This window comes from Spinacia oleracea, chromosome 2 (genome assembly GCF_020520425.1).
Source record: "Spinacia oleracea cultivar Varoflay chromosome 2, BTI_SOV_V1, whole genome shotgun sequence".
NCBI classification, from domain to species: Eukaryota; Viridiplantae; Streptophyta; class Magnoliopsida; order Caryophyllales; family Amaranthaceae; genus Spinacia; species Spinacia oleracea.
In genome coordinates, this window is record NC_079488.1 from 83,949,472 (window position 1) to 83,970,705 (window position 21,234).

General features: G+C 36.2%; 1 protein-coding gene across 1 annotated transcript; it reads left to right on the forward strand.

The window, feature by feature from the left end:
* Window positions 1-1,016: 1,016 nt before the first annotated feature.
* LOC110793301 (protein S-acyltransferase 24) lies at window positions 1,017-12,947 on the forward strand. The gene is made up of 13 exons (XM_021998164.2): window positions 1,017-1,573; window positions 4,767-4,907; window positions 6,947-7,059; window positions 8,273-8,352; window positions 8,482-8,645; window positions 9,526-9,664; window positions 9,750-9,849; window positions 9,992-10,049; window positions 10,165-10,242; window positions 10,340-10,438; window positions 10,787-10,865; window positions 10,997-11,145; window positions 12,061-12,947. The coding sequence occupies exons 1-13, from the start codon at window positions 1,292-1,294 to the stop codon at window positions 12,481-12,483; spliced, it is 1,905 nt and encodes a 634-aa protein (XP_021853856.1). The 5' UTR covers window positions 1,017-1,291; the 3' UTR covers window positions 12,484-12,947.
* The last annotated feature ends 8,287 nt before the right edge of the window (window positions 12,948-21,234 follow it).

The following is a 21,234-nucleotide window of genomic DNA, read 5'->3' on the forward strand; positions in this document are numbered from 1 at the left end:
GTTATGATCTACTTGAAACCATTTAGGTGGTTTATTTTTGTAAACATATGATGGTGGTATTATATGTAAAAATCAAAGTTTCTTGGAAGTTATTAGTGGTTGATGATACTTTTGGACATTGTATAAGTGTGGCGTGAGTACATGTTCTGCATTTTTGGGTTTGTTGCATAAAAGAAATTATTTATAAAAAAAAGAATTACACATTATTGGCGGCGTTTAATCTCCCGCAATTTTACAATGTTTGAGGCGTTTAGGTAGAAAACGCCGCCTATCAATACTATTAATTTGAGGCGTTTTCCTGCATATACGCCGCAAATGAATTATTCATTTGAGGCGCAAATCAATCCTATTCATTTGCTGCCACTCTATTTGCTGCTACGCCAAAAACGCCGCAAATGAATATAAAAGTGACGCCTCAAATGAATGTTTTTCTACTATTCAAAACAAGATATACTTCGTATATTGTAATGTAAATAATTAAATTAGACTTAAAACGAGTTATATAATAATCTGACTGATCCATTTTTCTACTATTTAGGACATTGTCTGGGATATTAACTAACTGCTCCATCAAATACAGAGTATTCCACAAAATATAATATTAAATTCCGTCTACATCAATCAACCAATACTTTAATATTTAAAAAGGAAGACCATGAATTATTAGATGACATGTGTCATCCCATATTTTGGTTAACACCCCAATTCATCTTCCTCATTCAAAATCAATTCACCATTTAATTCATATAACTTCTTCCATCCCATCTCCATCCTTAACACTCGATATTAATCCACCATCTAATTTGTATATTTTTTCAACTTTCAACCCACCGAAATCACAATCCCTCAACAATATTAGCACTTTAAAAGACCGCTTAATAACCACTATATAATTACCCGTTCATTAAACGGGCTCAAAAGCTAGTTATTTGATAATTAAGCAATGGCCCAATGCACCAGCTGAAACTTGAAAGGATAAGAAATAAATACCAAAATTAAAATATCCGAGTGGAAACTTGAAACTGGGGAAGTAGTAGTTTGATTTAATTAAAAAAAAAAAAAAACAAAATAAATTCGAGCAGCCTTCCTTCGAATCGCCATCTCCATACATACTCTCTGTCATCATTCTCTCTCCATTTACCGTTTCCCCAGTCAACACGGTCGGCTCCTCGAAAAACCCTAGAAACCTCCTCAAATCATCGATTACAAATTCATACATTTCAATTTCAATTCAATTTTATTGAGCCTAATTCTTCTGATTATCAACTCAAATTTGTATAAATTAGCTCAAATGTCGTCGGAAATCGAGGTAGTTGAAGAAGAAGTCATGCAATCGAGAGATCGATCGACGACGGAAGAAGCTTCATTGTCGACTTCTATGGTGGAGAGAGAAAATGATGAGAGTTTGAAGGACGATGTTTACACAGCTGCGGCGTATGGTGATATGGAGAAGCTTCAGAGATTAGTAGAGAGAGAAAATTGCTCTGTTTCTGAACCTGATACTCTTGGATACTCTGCATTACAGTGGGCTGCCCTCAACAATCGTACTGCTGCTGCGCGCTACATTCTTGAGGTTTTCATTTCTCCTGGTTTCCGGCTTATCTCCCCTTTTATGTGATGATTTTCAGTAGTTTTTTTCATCATGATAATTTAGGAGATAATGTGATCGTGATAGCTTGTTTTCGTTGATTTTTGAGTTTGAGTTGGCATTAGAGGTTAATTGCTACATTTGTGTGAATTACATGTACTCCAAAATTGTCCCCTTGTTACTGAGTGGGGATTAATTGCTCCTTTAATTGGTTATTTTGACATGTATGTGGTGAAACATTGCATAAAATATGAGGTTGAATGCTTCCACTTCTGATAAGAGGTCCAATCTCGGGGGTAAGTTTTGAAATTCGGGGCGTATCTGGGGGCATTTGGGAGGTTTCTTAGTCGCTTACTATTTAGGGATGTGGTGTTGGGAGAAGAACACATGAGATTGGAGTATTGGATATTGATCATTCTGAGATGGGCTTGGTTCAATGATATTGAACTTTGGATAATAATTTGATTGCTTGTTCGGAGGTTTAGGAACATGCTGGTTTAAGTGGGTACTATCTGGCTATCTGCATCTCCTTCTTTCTATAGCAGGCACATTTATTTGGGGTCATTTTCCAGGAATTTAGCTAAAATATCTTGTGATGTTTCCTTTCTTTGAAATTCTTTTGAGATGAGGTGCAATCTTGGGGTAAGTTTTGATCTTCGGAGCGTATTTAAGGGCATTTGGGTGTTTGCTTTATTGCTGACTACTTACGGATGTTTGCAGAAGAATACACGAGATTGGATCTATTGATAATTCAGCGAGACAGGGCATGCGTCAAATGCTATTTAACTTTGTTTAATAATGTCATTGCTTGTTTGGAGGTTTATGGACAAGTGTTTAAGTGAGTAGTATCTGGCTATAGCATCTAGTGGACAAAGACATACACCTATCCCGAAATAGTAGGGACATTTGATTTGGGGTCATTTTCAAGGAATTTAGCTAAAATATCTTATGATGTTTCCCTTCTTTTGAAATTCTTGTAAGGCTAATATGGAAATGTTTATGTATAGCTTACTATATTTGGAAAGTGGAGAACAAACTAAAATAGAATTGTTGCCTACTTTTTTAGGGACGGAGGTAGTGCAACCTTACATGAATTGCAATCGGGTTTGATGTATGTGTTTAGGGTGTGATTTTTGGATGAGGGGGGGGGGGGGGGGGGGATGCTAGGCACATTTCAAGGTTCCACTGTTCTCATCTTGTGGGTATCTTCGGGAATTATGGATATCAAGGTGTTTTGGGAATTTTATTGACTAATAAGGGGCAGTTTCGGATTTAACTGTTCTACGGGAGGAAATGGGGAATCTACCTGCCTTTTGCAAGTTTTAGTTGTGATCATGCAGTTGATGTACCGAGGGAGACTTCTTTTAGTTGCTTTGGGACTTGTACGTTGGTTTTGTTACTTTGTATGGGAGGAAAACCTATCAAAAGAGGCAATGTTATTGAATTCAATTTAGAGGATCAACTTTTCAGGGTGTTGGTTGAGGTTGAGCTGAGTAGCTATTTGTTAAGTTCACCCCATACAGTTGGGGTGGTGGGGCCTTGGGGGAATGTTACCTTAGTGTACATATTCATGGTGCATGCATTTCGGGTCTATGTTAGCCACATTTAATCTATGTTACTCACATTAGCCAAGGTCTATGTTACTCACATTTGACTAGAAGTATTGTGTGTGCATGCATTTCAGGTGCCCTACTGGGCTATTTAATGAAAATTTGCATGTTTTTGTTGTAAAATGAAGTATATACGTGTCTATACACATATCAAAGTGTTGAGTGTCCGACATAAGTACTTGTGAGTTGTGATGAAATGAAGAGTTTAAGTATCAAGATTATTGTGCTTTGTTTTCTTCTGTCATTGTGTTTTTATCAGACAGTTACTTTCCCTTTTCTTGTTTTTTTATACCTAACGTAATTCAAGGTTGGTTGTGCTTTCACTGTACCCCGTCTTTGACCTTGTATATGGTGGTGTCTTAAATTTTAGCTTTTATTGCGAAAAGGTAGTGTCCCCAGTTGTTTAAAGATAAAACAAATTCTTTTTGGCGTATGTCTGTCAATTGTCACATACACTTAGGAATATTTCGTCATGGATCATATTGGATAATAAAGTAAATGATTTTAATATTATCATTGGAAAATGGTTGTTGATAACTTGTATTGAAATATAAACCACAGCACTTATCTAACTATATAGTATATAGTCAATGACAAGGTTGCAAGGTAGTGTTACACCAAAAGTCATGGTACCTCAGTGAACATCATTTGTTCTTTTTAAATTTTTTAATGGTGTGGGGTTCATTTGCAGGGTAGAAATTAGGCCAGCATTATTATATGGGTTAGATTTTTGGGCATTTAGAATTAGAAAGGAGCACAAGAGTATAACATAGATGCTTATGTTAAGATGGGTGAGCGGAAACACCTAGAGGCATAGAATTTTGGAATGTAGATCTTCAGAGGAAAGTCGGAGTGGCGGATATTGAGGATAAGATAAGGAAGTATCGGTTACAATGGGCATGTGAGACATTGACTAAGAGATGCACCATGGTGGAGGATTGGGGTAATGGAGATCTCAAAGGCAGTTCTATTGCATTTCTGTTTTCTGGGCTTTATCATTTAGGCTCAAATCAATTGCTCATGCTGGTGAAGGGTGATGTATCCCATGTGAAAACATCAGGCAAACATTTGATCACATATGTTTATGTTTGGTGAATTGGGCTTTTGTGATGCTATTGCATCTTTCTCATTCTTAGTTAGGGCCTTAGTCGAGCTATATGCTAGCATTTGCAGTTAGATTATAAGCTTGAATTTGCAGAGTCCCCCCCCCCCCCCCCCCCACACACACACAAAAAAAATATCTATCTGAATTTCGCTGTTTTTTTGGCTTATTTTGCACCTTCACAGTGTTATCATGTAGCTGAAGGACTTTTTTAATTTATTTTTTACTGTTTTCACGCGTTATTGCAACATTAACGGGGTTGTGTTAGGGATATGTAACGTAGGGACACTACTATTCATTTATTTAGACGGTTGGTATTTAAGCGCTAGTTTGTTGTGTGAGTTGTATAGCAGCTATAGCTGTTGCATCTGTGTAATAAACACTAAAGAACTTTTCTGTTTGAACTTTGGTCTGTATTAGACTTTATCTAATTGCTTCGTTTTTGTTTTTTGTTCTTCATTCGTAGCATGGTGGAGATGTAAATGCAGCTGATCACACTGGGCAGACAGCATTGCATTGGAGTGCGGTACGGGGAGCAATCCAGGTTGCTGAGCTGCTCTTGCAGGAGGGTGCTCGAGTTAATGCTGCTGATATGTATGGTTATCAGGTTGCTCTCTTTGTCTGTATATTTTGTTGAATAATGGGAGTTTGACGTTCATTAATTTGCTAGTGAAGCTTTAGAGCAAGTGATGTAGTATCCAAATCGCATTCCTTTTCTATTACCCCAATGTCTATTAGTCGTTTTGTCCAAATTATTAGTTCCGGTATCTGTATTTTCCTTTTCAAAGTATGACATACATTCTATACCTTCAGCTTTTCCTAAGATTTAAGAACACTTTGACCAGAAAACTGTACATGTATTAAATGTATTTGCAAGCCAGGAAATGTAGTATCTAAGTATTATCATTATTGTACCATCATGTTTGCCGCTTGAAGAATTTGTTGAATAAAACATGTACTTCCTCCGTTTCTTTATATAATTTGCAACACTTTGTTTTTTGCACTATTCACATACTCTACTTTGTTTATCTTTGGTTATTTATACTTAATGAAAAACATTTTCATGTGAGATCTTGTTAGATTCAACTTGATGTATAGTTTCCGAATATTAACTTTTTATATTTTTTACTTAGTGATAATTAAGGATTTATGCATTGGCAAGCGGGAAATTGAAAGTGTTGCAAGTAAAAAGAAGTGGAGGAAGTACTTGATAGTGGTCGTTGAGATGTAGAGACTCTAGAGTCTAGAGAGTACCAAAATTTGTTTGGTTTACAAGAAGTTTAATTTCCCATGGGAAGTTCTGTCTACCTAGGGGGACTAGGCCATCAACTTCCTCCGTGAAATTCCCCTGAAGAAGTTATGTTCTTGTCATCCAAACCCCTGCATTTATTTCTACTTCCTAAGACGTTGATATGTCAGTCAACCATACGAGTATTGTTCAGGTTAAGTAGCATTATATTGATAACCATCCAAGTACATTTGATAATTTGGTCAAAAGTTCTAGCAGTTTGGTAGTAGAAATGTGTACATGCTGGGTGTTTTTGAATAATTTTTGTACAAAAATTATATTTGTGTAAAGGTCGCAGCTTAAGGCTTCCGTGTGCCTTTGTGTAGTAGATTTCTTTCTTATTAATTGTTTAATGCAACGTTTATTTTAGCTTAATTTGCTGTGAACCTTTTATGGTAAGGTGCATGTCATAGTGCGTGTGATGTAGTTTATGTACTGTGAAGGGTAAGGTGCATGTCTTAGTGCGTGTGATGTAGCATTTTAGTTTGTGTACTGTGTAGTTTGTCATAGTCTGTGAGGGACTGACGGCAAGGTGCAGGTTACCGTGTGTATTTTGTTTGTTTGTTGTAGGAGCAGTCATGGGTCCATCTTGCTGATTTCTTTAAATTTGTAGTGATAATCTTAGTTTAAAAAGGCGCACTAAGGCGCACAAGGGTCATGGAGCCTAGGCGCAAGGCTCAGGCGCGCGCCTTTTGGATACAAGGCGCACATAATTTTCCAATAAACCTTAAAATTCAGTATAGACAAAAATTAATACAATTTATACTCAAAACAACATATTTCTATTGGAGTGCCATATTTTCTTGCCTGTTCATAAGCATTGCGTGATCCCATTCATGGAGTGCCAGAATTAGAACCTTCCATGGTAATTACAAGCTGGAAATATGAAAATTAACTCATATTATGCTACTTCCACTACCCAAAAGGCTAAGGTTGTAGAGATATGACCGCTGATAGGTCACATGGGGTGTGCTTATATCATTAAAAAGGGAAAAAAATGTAAATAAAAGATCCACGTCATCGTACTGCGCCCAAGGCGTTGCGCCTTGCGCCTTACCTAAGGCGCACGAAGGCGCGCTCCCGGTTGGCATCAGTGAGCATGGAGAGCTCAAGGCGCCGAAGGCTGAGCCTAGGTGAGCCTTGCGCCTAGAGGCGCACCTTTTTAAACTAAGGTGATAATCACATGGTTTTGGCTAGATTGGTTGTGGAAAGCTTGAAGTTATGTGTGTTTGCATTTTAATTCTCTGCTAAATTATAACATTTTTAAAATATTTTATTGCATTTTCACATGTGGTCAATAAGATTAGATTTTTCTGTTTTACCCTTCAATGTTGAAATAATTGATGAGCTATTTGCAGACAACTCATGTTGCAGCCCAATATGGCCAGACAGCTTTCCTTTATCATACCGTCATGAAATGGAACGCTGATCCAGATGTTCCAGATAATGATGGAAGAAGTCCTTTGCACTGGTACGATGAACAGACACTTGTGCTTGAATTTGAATTGTTACTGGTCCAAGGGCCTGGTTCTTTGCTGTCATTTTTTATGATTTATATAACTGAATTTAATCAGTAAAGACATCATATAGGGGTGCTGATTCGGAAGGCTGTTTCATAATGGAATTGCTAAAACAATAAAGATAATTTTCTCTTATGTGTAACATATGTAAACGTTGAGTACAAGCACATTGTTGCTTATGGTGTCTATTACTCTGTATAATTTTGGGCCAATTACTAAAATTACAGTTAAGAGTTTCGATCCTTATAGCTGTAAAATCATGATAATACATATTTCTACACAGAGATTTTCGTTTTTTTTGTTCTCATTCTTTTAGTCTAGTTACTTATTCTTCTTGGATCTCTCATACTTGTTTAGGATTTTTATTTCTAGTTGAGTTCACTGTCTACATAACTGTTATGCACAGGAAGTTTGAAACCCTAATGAAAGGCAATGTTTTCCATTTCTAAAACTCACTTGGAAACTCATGAAACTGAGGTGGCAATGTTTTCTTTGAACGATCAGCAAGTTTTTCCCCCTCTAGGACCATAAAAGTCACAATCTGATCTTATTTTTTGAAATCTCTGTAAATCAACCAAATTAATATGCCTCTTTAATTAACTTTTTTGTTAATAATAAACCAAACAGTAGTACTGAGTAATAGATTATTGAGCATAATTATTGATTTAGTACTCTCGTTTTCACGTTTCCTACTCCTACGAAAATCGTGTTGCCATGTTTTCCTGTTTCTCTTTCCATTTCCGTTCAATATAGTGGATATATTCAAGTTATTGCTCTTAGTATTGCATATATGGCTCTCGTACCCGTTCTTCTCTGAAATTAAAATATTTCTCTGTTGCTAGCAAGAGGGTGAACTTTTACGATAGTAACAAACATTCTCCATGTTTTTAAATTTCTTTCTCTCACATATTCGTTTGCAATTCATGAGGTCTGCATTTGAATTCTGTGAATATGCTGTATTTTCATTACTGATGAATGAAGTGATACAAGTAACTTTGTATAATTGGTTATTGTATTAAATAAAACGAAATCCTAACGCATAACCTTTTGAAGGTAGATGTGCATTATTCATATCTTAATTTAGTAGTTCTATTTTCTCCTGCAACTGTACAATAATTTTTTTTTTGTTTTTGCGTGTGTACTTGAAATTTGTACAAATCATAGGGCAGCATACAAAGGATTTGCTGATTCTATACGTCTTCTTCTTTTTTTGGATGCTTATCGAGGACGACAAGATAAAGAAGGTATGATACTAATCTCTGATTGATTTCTGTACTGTCTCACTCCATATATGAGCCCATATAAGAAGCTGAATCTATGTTCATAATATTAGTTTACAGATTGTCGTTCTTAATAATATTCCTTGCATTTAGGTTGTACCCCTCTCCATTGGGCTGCCATTCGAGGAAACTTGGAGGCCTGCACGGTATTGGTACAGGCTGGAAAGAAAGACGACCTGATTGTGGCAGATAACACTGGCCTCACTCCAGCACAATTGGCTGCTGAAAAGAATCACAGACAAGTTGCCTTTTTCCTTGTAGGTCTTGCATTAAACTGGTTTGCTTATGTGTGAAGTACATTTTGGTATGGTGGAGATCTTCTTCATACATTCTGATGTTATGTTTATAGTAGCCGTTGATGGCAGATGAGCTATTTGCATTTTATTCTTTCTAGTAGGCCATTGACTCTTTTTTAATGATCATGTTATCTTCTCTATATCATTATTAGCCAAGGCTATGCAGCGGTGTGTCTATTTGGTGAATTCAACTCGTTTTTCTGTTTGCTAGTTGCACTGTCAAGGATTCCTGAATCTGTTGAGTCAAATTAAGTTGAATGCAACTCAAAGATGTTGTAATTTTGTCAATTGAAGCTTGAATATAGTTCATGATGTTTTTGTTAGTCTTCAACTCACTGAAAGCACTTCCAGCAAGATAATTTAAGTTTGCATTCTGCTTGTGTCACTGGTTTATGTACTGTGGTATAAAACTCTTTCAAAGGAGTTTATGTAATATGTTTTTTGTTCTGAATATATGGGTTTGGGTTTGGGAATGCAGTTTTGGATTGTCTAGTCTTAGCTAAGGTTTCGTGCATCATCCTCTCTTTTTTTGTTAGAAGTGGCTGATATGACGTTATTTAGTTATAGAAAGTATCTGAATAATGGAATGAAATGTGCAAGGAGAACTTAAGCTCATTTAAAGCTTATTCCGGTCCTGTCACTCCCTCAACTCTCGTTCATTGCTCCTCTATCAATATGCGCGGATATGTTTAGGATGATTACGCGCAATACTTGTACTTAAGATCCCTGTGTCAGTGTTACTTCTCTTACTGTGTGCAATCATTTGCCTCTGTGTCATTGATGTGCTTATCAGTTATTGCTGTTAATCATTGCATGTTACCTGATACGTTTGGTCCTGCAGGGAAATGCTCGGAGGTTACTTGACAAACGTTGGGATTCGAACAGCAGGCTAGGGAAACTCTCAAAACTAGGGCTTGCTCCTGTGTTGTGGTTTGTTATTTTGCTGCTACTTGTGTTGTATGCACATTCAGTGATCTTAGGTAACTACTGTTATCATTAAACTGAAATGCACTTTGTCTTCAATTATATGAATTTGACAAATTTCTGTCCTTATGACACCTGTAGATTCGAAGCTTCCACGGTTAACAGTGGGCTTTGGCCTTCTTGCATGGCTAGGTTTTTTCCTAGCTACTGGTGGATTAGTCATGTTCTATAGATGTAGCAGGTAAGCTTATGGCTTCATATGCTATTTAGTCATCATTGGTATACCATAGTTTGCAGTGCATGATTCAGGGTTTTATTTTTCCTGAGATTTCTTTAGTTGGTGAATCCATTGCCTCACTTTGATCAAATTGTGCTTGTTTCAGAAAAGATCCAGGTTATATCAGAATGAATGTGCATGATGCTCAAAATATGAAGGATGATGTAAGTTGAAATGTTGGGACTGGAGATTCTTCTGATGCTTTTTTTAAAAGTTATGGTTCCTTTTATATGTTAATTCTGCTGTGATTTGATAGTTCTTTTTTTCCCACCCCTGCAGGAACCCTTGTTGAAAATTGAGATAGACAATCCTGCCTTGCTGGCTGGAAACTGGTCCCAATTGTGCACAACATGCAAGGCATAGTGATTTTATGAATTTTGTTTGCTGGTGGTCCGTGTAATTATTGTCTGTAGTAGTTACTAATTTTGTCTCTTTCCCATTCTTGTGTCTACAGATAGTCCGACCTCTTCGTGCAAAACACTGTTCAACATGTGATCGCTGTGTTGAACAATTTGATCATCACTGCCCTTGGGTGTCAAATTGTATTGGCAAGGTACACAAACTTCATTTTTATTACATCCGCGGCCATGATATTAGTTTGTGTTGATGTTCTGTTGAAGTGTTGAGGAACTTTCTGAAGCCTACTTTGAAAACTGCGTTGAACGTGCAAAACTGTGAAAAGTGAACTCAATTGTCTGAGAAATGTACTTGAAACGCATGCTAATGCTAATCATTCATGTTATCTGTTCTGTCTGGTTGGCTTCATAACATGGATGTTGGGTTTCTCATGTTGATAAAAATCTTCCTTGTTTCATGTATTCTTGACAGATTGATATGGTGTTACATGTCTTCGATCAGCTACTGTATAGCTGAGGACTCATTTTCTGTTTTGTTGATGCAGAAAAACAAATGGGAATTCTTTATGTTTCTTGCGCTGGAAGTTTCTGCTATGATAATTACTGGCCTTGTCACTCTAATAAGTATGTGACTTGCATTTTTTTTTTTTCATTTGAATATTTTGTTTTTTTTGTGTTGCTTTAATGGAGTTGTATTGACATAAGAAGTTCTCTCTCTGTTGGCTTATAATCTTATGTGGTAATTCACAATACAGGGGTTGTCAGCGATCCATTGGCCCCATCTTCTTTTGGAGCATGGCTAAATCATGCTGGTACTCATCATGTTGGTGCCTTATCATTTCTACTTGCTGATTTCTTCCTCTTCTTCGGGGTGGCTGTCTTAACTGTTGTCCAAGCTTCTCAGGTATGTTTTTCAATTCTGTTCACAATGAACATCTATATGTCTGCATTTGTTGAATTGAGCCAAATCTTTCTTTCTTTTTTGTTTGTGTTGTTCGAGCATATGTCAAATGACGGGTCTGTTGGGGGAGGGGGTGAGTTGGTGTGCATCATGGCAAAATAACTAATTTTAGATGTTTTTATGTTATTTGCCTAAATATTTATCTATGATTATTTGTAAAATTGTTGCTGGCTGTGTTAGGTGGTCTTTGACTACATGCTCAAAGTTCCTCGTAAGATTTGCCTTCACCACATTTGACCCAAAAAGAGTTGTCTGGTTAAGCACATACAATGCTTTGGAGAACAAATTTCACTGTCCTTCAATTTAGATGGAATTCAATTTTTTTGAGAGGCCATTTTCTCCAGGATTGTTTTGTAACCGCGAACCTGTGTCCACAACATTCTCAAGCAACTAGCACATGATAGTTAGATGATGAACACTAAACACTAACACACTGAAGTACATCAGACAACAACTCAGTGTCATGTTGCTAGTTACTTAATTCTTAAATGTTGGTACTTGCCTGCGTGGTTTTCACATTTCTCGTTTCCTAGTTCTTACATATACAACATTTTAAGGTTTCAAATGTACTGCTATAATATGTGACTAGTATGTGCCATTGATCCTTGGTGTTCCTTCAGTTTATCATTGCCAATATATGGAGTGGTTGTGCATCTCTTGTTTTAATCACCATGTGAAGTTTGATTCATTCCATTTCATATGCCCCTCTTTGGCAATGTGCTGCTCTACACCTTCGCTTTATTGACCTTCTAGAATAGTGGGGATTGTTGTTACTGATGATTTCCACGAGCCTACAAGTAGTTGCTGTCAAGATATTATTTTACTCCTTGCATGACTGCCGCTTCTTACCTCCTGCAGATATCTCGTAATATAACAACAAATGAAATGGCAAATGTGATGCGTTACAGCTATCTTAGAGGCCCAGGTGGTCGATTTAGAAATCTCTTTGATCATGGGGCTCGGAAAAATTGTTCGGATTTTTTGATTAATGGTTACAATGAAGACGTGGAGCGTATTGAAGAATCAGCGCATGACGAAGAAATTGGGATGGTGCAAATGGGATCCAACCCAAACATGCAAAATGGGTTAGTCCATCCTCATCAAACCAATGGAAATGGCCACATTGCTATTAATGTGGATCCAAAGAGTTCAGATACTGGGCACGGTCATTCACATTCTCATTCTCAATGTAGTCATGGAAGAACAAGTGGAGCCCCTCTGGGCTTGGGTTTGGGTCTAGGTCTCGGAAGAAGCAGCTCTCGATCCGTAACAGCATTGTGACACTTGCCAGTTCAAAGGCTATTGTTGTTTACATGTGTATATGTTTGTAAACATTACAGTGAGAATTTGTTTTTCACAATTAAATTCTATTACATCCTTTGTTACCCTTTTGAGTCAGGCACTGGTAGAGTGGTAGGTTTCTTTCTATTCTTTTCTCCATATTTTTCCCTTTTAATATTTTTTGTTAACTGTTGTAGCCGTGTAGAGCCGTTGGTTGCTGAAGGTTCTTCCGCAGACCAGAAAATTATTCCGAACAGATGCTCTTGTTTCATCTTTGAAAGAATAATCGGAGAAAGTATGATGTTTCTGTGAGAAGGTGTTCTTTTAGGAGCGTTATGGATATGAAAAGTGAGGTTGTTGAAGATAAACGAGGCTTCTTTAGCTTGTAAAATCCTGATAGGGTCAATTTTTATTACACTCAAGTGCAATTGCATTTTGTTGGTTTGGTGGTTTTTACTTTGCAATTTTAATGCCTTCGTATAATGAATGAGTAAAAAGTCACTTGCGTGTCTTGTAAGTTGTAAATTGTTGTTGTCATGTTTTTAATTGTTCAATACTCCATGTTGCAAATGTCAACTAAAATTAGATTTTTAAGTGCGTAAGAAAAATGACCTTATTGAACCAGTACATATTTCAGTGTAGCTAATCCAGCTATGTAGGTTAACATTTGAATTGCGAAGTATTTTTGCAGTTGTTGATGCTCGACCTTGTGACCTCTAAGTGGAGTTTTTTATAATTGTAGTTTGGGTATATTCTTCGAGTTTGCTTTCTTATATTATATATTAAAAAAAGAATCAATTATGCTTTCTTATATTATATATACTAGATTTTACTCCCTCCGTCCCTTAATACTTGCACCGCTTTCCTTTTTGGGCCGTCCCTTAATACTTGCACCGCTTCTATAAATGAAAATCTTTACTAATATTATATTATTTCTCACACTTACCTACTACCCCACCTACACCCCTATTCTCTACAAAAATCATTTAAAAATCAACACCCCCCACTCACCACTCCCCACCCCTTACACATTTCCCACTAACTATATTAAAAAAATACCCCACTATCAACAAACACCCATTAAATTAATAAGTCAATTCAAATGTCTTAAACTCCGTACCGGTCAAACCGGTGCGAGTATTAAGGGACGGAGGGAGTAGTTTAAAGTCAAGTCGATTTACACTTTATGGGAAGAAAAAAAAACCTTAAACGGGTCAACTTTCAGATCAACTCGTCTATAAACAGGTTGTGTTGGGTTGGGTTGAGAATTCCAACACATATAAGTAAACAAGTCGGGTTGGATTGGAAAGATCTCAACCCGTTTGTTAATGGGGCAACTTGATTCCGATCAAATCCAACCCATTGCAAACTCTACAAATTTAGTCACAAGTAATTTTATTTTTTGCCTCCAAGATCCCGATTGCTCCTGTGAACAATCAGGATCAACAAGCGATCTATGATTTTATTTTTAAGGTTGCCAGAAACTTGTACAATATATGGTGGTGCCGGTGATTTAGTCGTGGCTAGACCTGGTTATTGGACAGGGTAGTCCAATGGATATAGGGTTAGGGTCAAGTTAATAGGGCTTTTATTGGGCAGGGCCTTTATTGGACAGGGTCATTATAGGGTCAAACTTATACTACAATTAGTTTGAAAATAAAAATAGTAATGATACAAAAAATTACATGTATAGCTTCGTATTTACTTGTACTTGCACATGGCTCTTTTGTTTTTCATTTTTCATTGCTCGTTTATTGACCCGCCCAATAATGACCCGCTATTGACCCGCGACCCGCTTTTGACCCGCCCATTATCGACCCTCTAAAAATGACCCTTTCAATACCCGACCCTCTTTTGACCCGCACCGACCCTGACCCGCCCCGCCCGATAACCAGGCCTAGTCGTGGCGATAGTTTTCGAGGAAGTGAGATATGCGTGATGATCACGGTTTGACACTGGATTGTGCGGCGGCTCTTGCCTCGGCAAGGGCGCAAGCCTTGTGCGAAAAGTAATCTCAAGGCTCGGGGCACGAGCGGGTGCTTGCTTTAGAATAGACACTATTGTCTATTGGCGACAACATCTGTAACACCCTAATAATTCCTTGCTTTTTATAAAACATTATCCCACTTAAAACAAAGGAATTACCAAGATATTACCGCCACCGTGATAACGGCTAAGGCTATTTACCAGAATTACGCAGCGGAAATAACTAGCTTTCAAAACGTATTAAATAGTTAATGGTCAATTAACAACTTGGAACCACTAAGGCCCAAAAATCAAAGTATTAAATAGTTTAAAATCCATTAACAGTCTAAATAAATTAAGTAATCATGACTAGAAAATAAAAGTAGAGTTTATAAAGTACGGAAGAGAAATAAACTCTCAAACACGATTCCCATGATAACTTCCCCCGCAAGTTATCTCTACAAACCTGATTTATTAAAATCTACTCCCCAACAACGCAATTGCAATGGTGGATCATCATAGGGTCATTAAGGCCATGACCAAAAGACATGAAGCACGAAGTCAGCAAAAGCTAAGTACGAACAAGCTAGAATAACATTCTATCCTAACATGCTTCACTCAACGAATTAATAATCCACATGCAAAAACCATTAAATAAACAAGTAAACATGGAGACAAGACTCGACACTTGACACGACTCTTGACTCACAGTTTAATAAAGAAGTAGCTTCGAACGGGTAAAAAAAAGTATCCTCAAAAGGAAAGAAAAGGGTGAGGAGCCAACCATACACCAAATAATAATAAGTCTGTAACACCCCGACAATTCTCTATTTTTTTAAAATAACCTTTTAATATAAAACGTAGAGAATTATCAAGACATTATCGCCCGTGTGAAAACGTAACGGCTTATTCAGAATTTTGCAGCGGAAAACATAAAACTAAATTGTAGGTTCATAAATAATCTTATTACATATTAGGTCCAAAACCAATTAACTGAAATAAGGAAATACGAATAGTACGACAGTTTCAATTTTAAGTTAACAAACCGAACCACTTAATAAAGCAATTATAACTACAAGCTCTCTAATCCCGATCCCAATGATGCATCATCTTCAAACCTGTAGATGGGCAACGCTCATTGATCCTTAGAGACTGCTCACCAAAGTTGGGTCATCACAGGATCAATAGGGCATAGCCATGATCAACACACAAACAAAGCACGTAATAAGCAAAGCTGAGTACTACATACTAAAACAATAATAATGCTAACATGATACTATTAACGAACAACCCTAACATGATACTAATGAACATAAACAAGGGCAGACAAAACATGATAGTTTGACGACCATACTTGACTAGACTAGGCTAGACTTATGACAATAATATTATTTTGGTTGAAATAGACAATGGACCGAGTTGTCCATCCAGAAGTCTTCACTAAGGAAGACGAGGTACGGGCGCGACTCCGTAACCTCAGTGACCTGCGATATCGAGGAACGTTTTAATAAAAATAGAACACGGTGATCAACCCGGTTCCAGAAAAGGCCATGGGCTACCACCATGAACCCCAACTCCTGTTTGTCCGTCACTTTAGACGTGCACAGTCTAAAGTTTTTGCTACTCAGTTTCACTTTACATGATTTACAAATTGAGACTCTGTTATGACTCAACAATCACATAAGGCATACAATCCACATTCGTTCACAACTGTTTTTATCTTGGAATTAAGTAAGTGATCATAAAGGCATCAATCAAGACTCATTCCAATTTACCCAACCTTTCCTTTAACCATGATCAACCCTGTATATGGGCATAAAGTTTCAACTTACTAAACAAGGTCCACCGCCCTCATAAAGTAGTGAAAAGATAGAAAGGGAACAACAACCAATCGATCCAAACCAATCATATAGAATAATCTAGTGTTTCCAACCAACATGTTTGTATCAATCATCTATACTAACATGTTACAGTTCTCATAGTGCAAAATAAGTTCAATAAGTTTGTCCAACAGTATTAAACATGCACATTCCATATAACCAAGTTCGTCCTTAATATCAACATCACCAAGTTCAACAATAATATCAACATAACCAAGTTCAACAACAAATTCAACATGGTTTCAACAATTAGCACACATTCCAAGCACGCAAGTATGTACGTACCTTGTGTAAACAAATTGATAGGCCACTTTAACACTTTCAAAAGTCGCCTAAAGAGAATTCTCCGCCTAAAACAACCAACAAATATTCCCAATCAATTCCTAATCATTGATAACCATAAGAGAGCATTCTAAATGCATCCTAAACATATTTAGAACTTTCCCCAATATCAAAACTTAAACATTTGATTTCCTAGAATCATAATTATTGAATTAGTGATTGAAATTCGTTGAAAACTTTTGCAAACATCGTACTTTAAATTTTCAGCAATATAAATTCATTTAAAAACTTCACCAAGGTCAATCTACGTTCCTAGTACGTCAAAACAATAAATTTAATAATCCATACTCAACCTACCATGATTTACAATCATAAAACCTTGAATTTCATACTTTAAACAATCAAAACCAATATTTCAATGTAATTAGATAATCTGAAAATTAATAACTTTATTACAAAATTCATATAATCTTAAATTCATAATTTAAATCACAAAACCCATAGCTTTAATTCAAGAAAACATAATTCAAATTAATAAATCATGATTAAGCCCTAACTTAATTCTAATTAATCAAAACTGAAAATTAATTCGTTTTTAATCTCAACCCAAATCTGAAAATCATATTCAACAACAAAAATTATAAATTTAATTCAAGAACATTTTTAAATTAACAAACTACAATTAAAATAATTAGTTACTTAGGGTTTAAGAAATAACCGAGTAAAGAGGGAGGTAAGTGCTGGCCGACGGACAAGGGTGGCGGCAGCAGACAAGGAGGCACGGCCACGGAGACTGGGCACCGAAGGTGGTGGCACAGGTGGGTCGCAGCGGCGCTGGTTGCTTGCGAAAGACCCAACAGCAAGCAATAGGCGAAGAGAGGGGAGACGAACGAGAGGAGAAGGAAGGGCGAGGCTCGCCGGCGGTGGTGCGGCGATTTTGGTGGCTGCGAGTGACAGCACGGTGGCTGTGAGAAAGGAGGACACGAAATAAGGAGACAGACAGAAAGAAAGAAAGAAAGAAAGAAAGAAAGAAAGAAAGAAAGAAAGAACAAGAGAAGGAGAAGGAGAAGGAGAAGGAGAGTACCGGACGTCGAAGGACGACGGTGGCGCGGCAGCAGTCACGGCGGTTGGTGCGGCGGCTGGAGAAGGAGGGATGAGAGGGTTTGTGAGTTTGTGTGTTTTGTGAGTTTCACGTGAAAGGAGAGAGCAAAAGTACGTGAGACTTCATGAGGGTTTGAGAGGAGAGAGAAAAGAATAGTGAGTAAACTTTTGGGGTTAGTTGGGGCTTAGATATTTTATGGGCTAGGAATCTAATTGGGCTAGGATTAGTATTTAGTTTTAGAATTTGAATCCAAAATCGATTAGGATCGTTTTCTAAGTTCAATCGATTTTCGTAATTCGATTTCTTTTCAACGTAAAATTCTAAAATTATTCTTGATTGCACAATCGCTAAAATATTTAGAATATATTTAAATAAAATTAAATATACATTAAATATATAAATATAATAAAGTTTAAAATCGTTAAATATTTAGAACGTACTTAAAATAAAATAAATATACGTTAATTATATATTTATTACTTAAAATTTATAAATTCTATTTAAATATAAATAATATACGTTAAAATATATTAATAAAATTTATAAATTTACGGGGGATTACAAAGTCGGACTCCTACCAACAGTCGGGCCAAACCGACGGAATTCCATTGCACAACGGCACAAAAAGAAAGAATGAAACAACGTCTTGTACCATTCAAGGAGTACAAGTTTTCCGGCAAGACTCCCCCCATTGTTCATACTCGAGGTATATACGTTCCAAGAGTTTTGAAGCTCATTCGGGTTACACTTTACGTTAATTAGTATGTTATGTTCAAGGCGACTCAAGACTCTACACAAGACATAACACGCAAACAATTAAAAAATCCAACAATGACGCTTCATTTTAATCCATTAGCACTTGTGATCAAACATAGGACTCAAGTGAAATTACTCCCATTGTTCCTTCTCAAAAACACTGTTTGAGATAACCCGACATTGCCTATTAACAAGCGGGGTGTGCCCTTAGCACGAATAGTCCTTAGTTCAATTCACATAGAATCTCTAAACGTATTCTACACTTGCGGTAGAATAAACAATGCACTGCGGCAATATTCAATAGGCTCAATGTATGCTAGACATCCCGTACTATAGCATAATCATAATAACTTGCATTCGCAACACTCATACATGCATATCAACTTGAACAACATGCTTGACATAATTCAACGATTATAAAAGTCCATAACATGATAGTTCAATAGAATCTATAAAGCATTAACCAATCCATAACATGTTCATTCACGTAGGATACGTGAATTCAATAACAATTCCCAACATGCTTGTTCACACATCAAACATGATTCCATAATAATAATAATAACATGTTCGTTCCCAATATCAAATTTGAATCCAGAATAATAACATATTCATTCTCAATCATCAAACATGAATTCTCAACACTTTAAGTTCACATGATTCACAATCAATACACCTCATATAATCCTCATGGAATGGGTGGTCACTCTAGTCTTGTACGTACCTGGAATACCTAAGTACGGGGGGCCACTGTGCGAATCACGACTAAAAGCTAGAAATCAACTCCTATAAACACAATGGAGAAACTTAATTATTATCCATGTTTACTAAATTTTCAGCAACTATTTAAGATTCTAAAACCTTTGTTTTAATTAGAAATTAATCGTTATTCATTAAATTGATAGTCTCAAATAGTCAACTCAAGTCCTAGTATAAAAACATTGACTTTTTGACCTTAAAATCATTAAAATCATTAAAATCAACATTCTAAAGCTTTATAATAAATCTGAAAATTTAAGGGAACGCCATTTATAGAAAAGTGAGAAAAATTTATGGAAAAGTGGGAAAAATGTATGTTAAAAAATGAAAAGTGGACACTTATAAGGGAACGTCATTTATAGAAAAGTGACACTTATTTAGGAACGGAGGGAATATCATGTAAGAATTAGTAACTCGTAAAAATAATGACTAATTACTGATGTAAGATTATTAAGAAATGATTAGATTATTTTTCTAATTATATTGATTTAATATAATTTTAAACTTATATAAGACACAAAAAAAAAATGAGATGTGGCATAGTAGTTAAAATATGTTGTTAACAAATGAGAGGTCATTTCATGTTATATAGGAAAGGACATGTGCCGAGATAACATTCATTTGTTAACACTGCACCTTTGCAGGGCCGTCTCAAAGATTTTAGAGGCCCTGTGCTATTATAAATTGAGGCCCTATTAATAATTTCAAAAATAAAAAATCTCCAATTTTTTATTTATGGTTGTATTTTTATATGGAACACGAATATGACTTCTTCATGTTATTGAGGTATATTTTGTTTCTTAGTACAACTTTCCACTGCAATCAACATATTCAAAAATAATTTTAAATTTAATTACACACTGAACATAAAATCGAAAGAAGAATTTTGAAATTGTATTACCTCGTATATGACAATCAAACATTTAACAAATTCACCAACAAGTAAATAGCAAAAAGATTAGATGAAAAAATAGATACTCAAATTCACTATCAATCTACAAGTATAATAATAACACAAAAATTGAATTACAAATAAGAGTGGGGAAGAAGCAATGAACATCGTACCAATGTCCACGAGGTGTATGCCACCACAACGGCTCCATCCTCAACAATGCCGAATCAGCAATAGGATTGAGTGAATGACGCACAATAATTTCTCAAACAAGGTAAGTTTTTTTGTTTCTTCTTATTTTTAAATAAAAAATCACAAAAAATGTAAAGAATAAAGATGATGAATAGAGAAATTAAGAGAGAACCATTGATGAATTGGAATTGGAGGCAGCCAATCTATGGCTTAATTACGAGACAGATATGTATTTGGAGCATGAGAAGAGAGTGAAGAGTTAGATAATTAATTAATTAATGGGTCTTAATTACCGAAATTAATGTGATCCAATTACCATAGCTAAGGTGGTTCTTTCCATAAAAGAGTAAATGAGTAATGGAAGTTGGAACAGCAGTAATGCAGAGGAGAAGGAGAAGTCAAGGGACATTGTAGAAAAAAAAAATGAATTTTGGGCTGCAACAGAATTGGGCCCTTAAAATGGCGGAGGCCCTGTGCTGAGGACCAGGATGCACAGGGTCTTAGTCGGCCCTGCACCTTTGTTAATCAATATTATTGATGCCCACTTTAGTTAGCTCTTAGGGAGGAAGTCTTTGTCACAAGTGACTTGTGTCCATATGGACACAAGTGAGTACCAATACAGAATCTGGAGTACCAATACAAATTATGTGAATACCAATAACACAATATGACTTGTATTGGTGGTACTTCTAAGCAATTTTGCATTTTGGTACTGACATATTATGTGTTGGTACTCAAGATGGTTGTATTTGGATTACTTGTGTCCATATGGACACAAGCCACTTGAGGTTTAGAAACCCTCGCTCTTGGGTGTATCAAAGTTGTAAAGTTTTTTTTTTGAAAGAAAAATTAATTCATTAATAAAGATTCATACAACATCTACAAGAGAAATATAGATCTAACAAATACATGACATATTGAAT